Here is a 1,826-nt window from a genome sequence, read left to right on the forward strand (position 1 = left end):
GTTGGGATGTCCCAGCTTATGTTCATGTGGCCCTGCCCACAAGAGTGAGCTTCTATTTCTCCACTGAAGTGCTACAACATCCTTGGTGTGACCACCACTTCTGTAGAAATCCATGGAGCCAAGACCACGTTGTTCTCTGCCCTTTTCACAGTTTCCTCCTTGTGACCTGGAGAAAAAAAAGGATCCCAGGGATCCCAAGCAGGGCCTGGGGTCAGGCTTGGGGCCATTTTTTAGCACATCAGGCTTTTGGCAAACTCAGGTAAGGGATCTTGCTCGTGGTAGATGGGCTCCTGAAAAGCCGTGGAAAAACCCTTGGACTGAAGAGGAGATATTTTCTGAGAGACACAGGGCATTTCCAGCCTTTGATGACACCAGTTGATAACTACAATGGTCATCAAACCAACAACGAAAGTGTGGACACTTCAGTGCTCAGCTTTGTTTTTATGGCATCCAAACACAATCCCCTCAGCACATTCCCACCTCTTTTTTTATGTTCTGCAGGCGTCTCCAGCTGGCCTGTTGTGCATTTTGGGGGGGTTGCCAGCCACTAAAGCCATGTCAGAAGCGGGAAGTTGTTTTAGAAGTATCTGTTTGGCAAAAGAATCATTTGCCACCACCTTTCCCTTTTAAATGGCTTCCGTGGAGCCAACCAGAGTCTGGTAAGACACAGATTTGGAGCCACCTCCCAGAAGAGGTGAGGGGAGCAGGGGGTGTTTAGCTGTAGAACACGGGCTTGCGGAGCACACGCACCACGTTGTACGTGTTCAACCCCGGGGCATCGAAGCCTGGAGACAAACCCTTGCGGTCAAAGGGGTAAAAGTTAAAGAGCTGCCCATTTTGGGTCTCCAGGGAGATGGAGGCAGAGCCCAGGTGCAGGACACACGGGAACTCCTTGTCAAAAACGACTTGGAAAACACGATCCTCCAGGTGGTGGAGCTTGATTGTCCGGTACTTCTCGGGGATCAGCTCTTCTACGTGAGGCCCAAACTGCTGCATGATCAGCACCCCACCAATGCCAACTTTGATCTCATAGAAAGTCAGGTTGGAATAGGTGTAGTAGCCAACATAAGGGATGGGGTTTGGAGGGGGAACCACGCTCTTCTCTGCCTCCCTGAAAGCCGTCTCCATGGCCGGAATGAGATACTCGTAAGTCTGAGTCACAACATCCCCACCCTGAGGCCTGGGCCCCGACATGAGCACGATGAAGCTCAGGTGGAGCTTGGGGATAAGAGAGAAGGTGGCTGAGTAGCCATCGAGGTCCCCATCCTTCCTGATGACATCGTAGCCCAGCTGCTCGTTGATCTCCCAGGGCGTGCCTGTCTTGTTGGCAAAGTAGTCGCTGGAGCACTTGAGCAGCGGGGTCAGCATGGTCTTCACCGTGTCCGGCTCCAGCAGCCGGCGGTGGTAGGTGCCCAAGAAGACCATGGCCAGCTTGGCCAGGTCGGCAGCCGTGGAGTACATCTGCCCAGAGGGTCTGTACCAGCCCAGGTCGTAGAGCGGGGCGGGCTGGCGGCTGCCGTAGAAGCCCACGGCCATCTGGGCGCGGATGGGCGGCGTCAGGTCGAAGCCCGTGTCCTCCATGCCCAGGCGGTCCAGGATGTGCTCCGAGATCCAGCGCTGGTACTGCCTGTCGGCCCCGTGCTCGGCCAGCACGTGGGCCAGCAGGGAGAAGGCCAGGTTGCTGTAGTGGCACCTGGGAAAGAAGGAGGAATATTTCGGGATCAGCTTTGCCCGGCGTGGATGGGACAAAACGGTGGCTGTGCCTGTTGTTTAGGGGGTATTCACATTTTAGGGAATGATGTGCTAAAGAGAGAGGAGAGATGAAG

At 54.8% G+C, this 1,826-nt stretch overlaps 1 protein-coding gene across 1 annotated transcript; it reads right to left on the reverse strand.

Annotated features, from left to right (window-relative positions):
- Positions 1 to 559: 559 nt before the first annotated feature.
- On the reverse strand, positions 560 to 1,693 carry LOC113962399 (putative beta-lactamase-like 1; the record flags this gene model as incomplete). Its single annotated transcript, XM_027673155.1, has 1 exon — positions 560 to 1,693. A coding segment is annotated over one exon (979 nt), but the record flags the coding sequence as incomplete, so codon positions are not given.
- Positions 1,694 to 1,826: the final 133 nt, after the last annotated feature.

Source organism: Neopelma chrysocephalum, unplaced genomic scaffold (genome assembly GCF_003984885.1).
Source record: "Neopelma chrysocephalum unplaced genomic scaffold, ASM398488v2 Primary Assembly neopelma1_159382, whole genome shotgun sequence".
NCBI classification, from domain to species: Eukaryota; Metazoa; Chordata; class Aves; order Passeriformes; family Pipridae; genus Neopelma; species Neopelma chrysocephalum.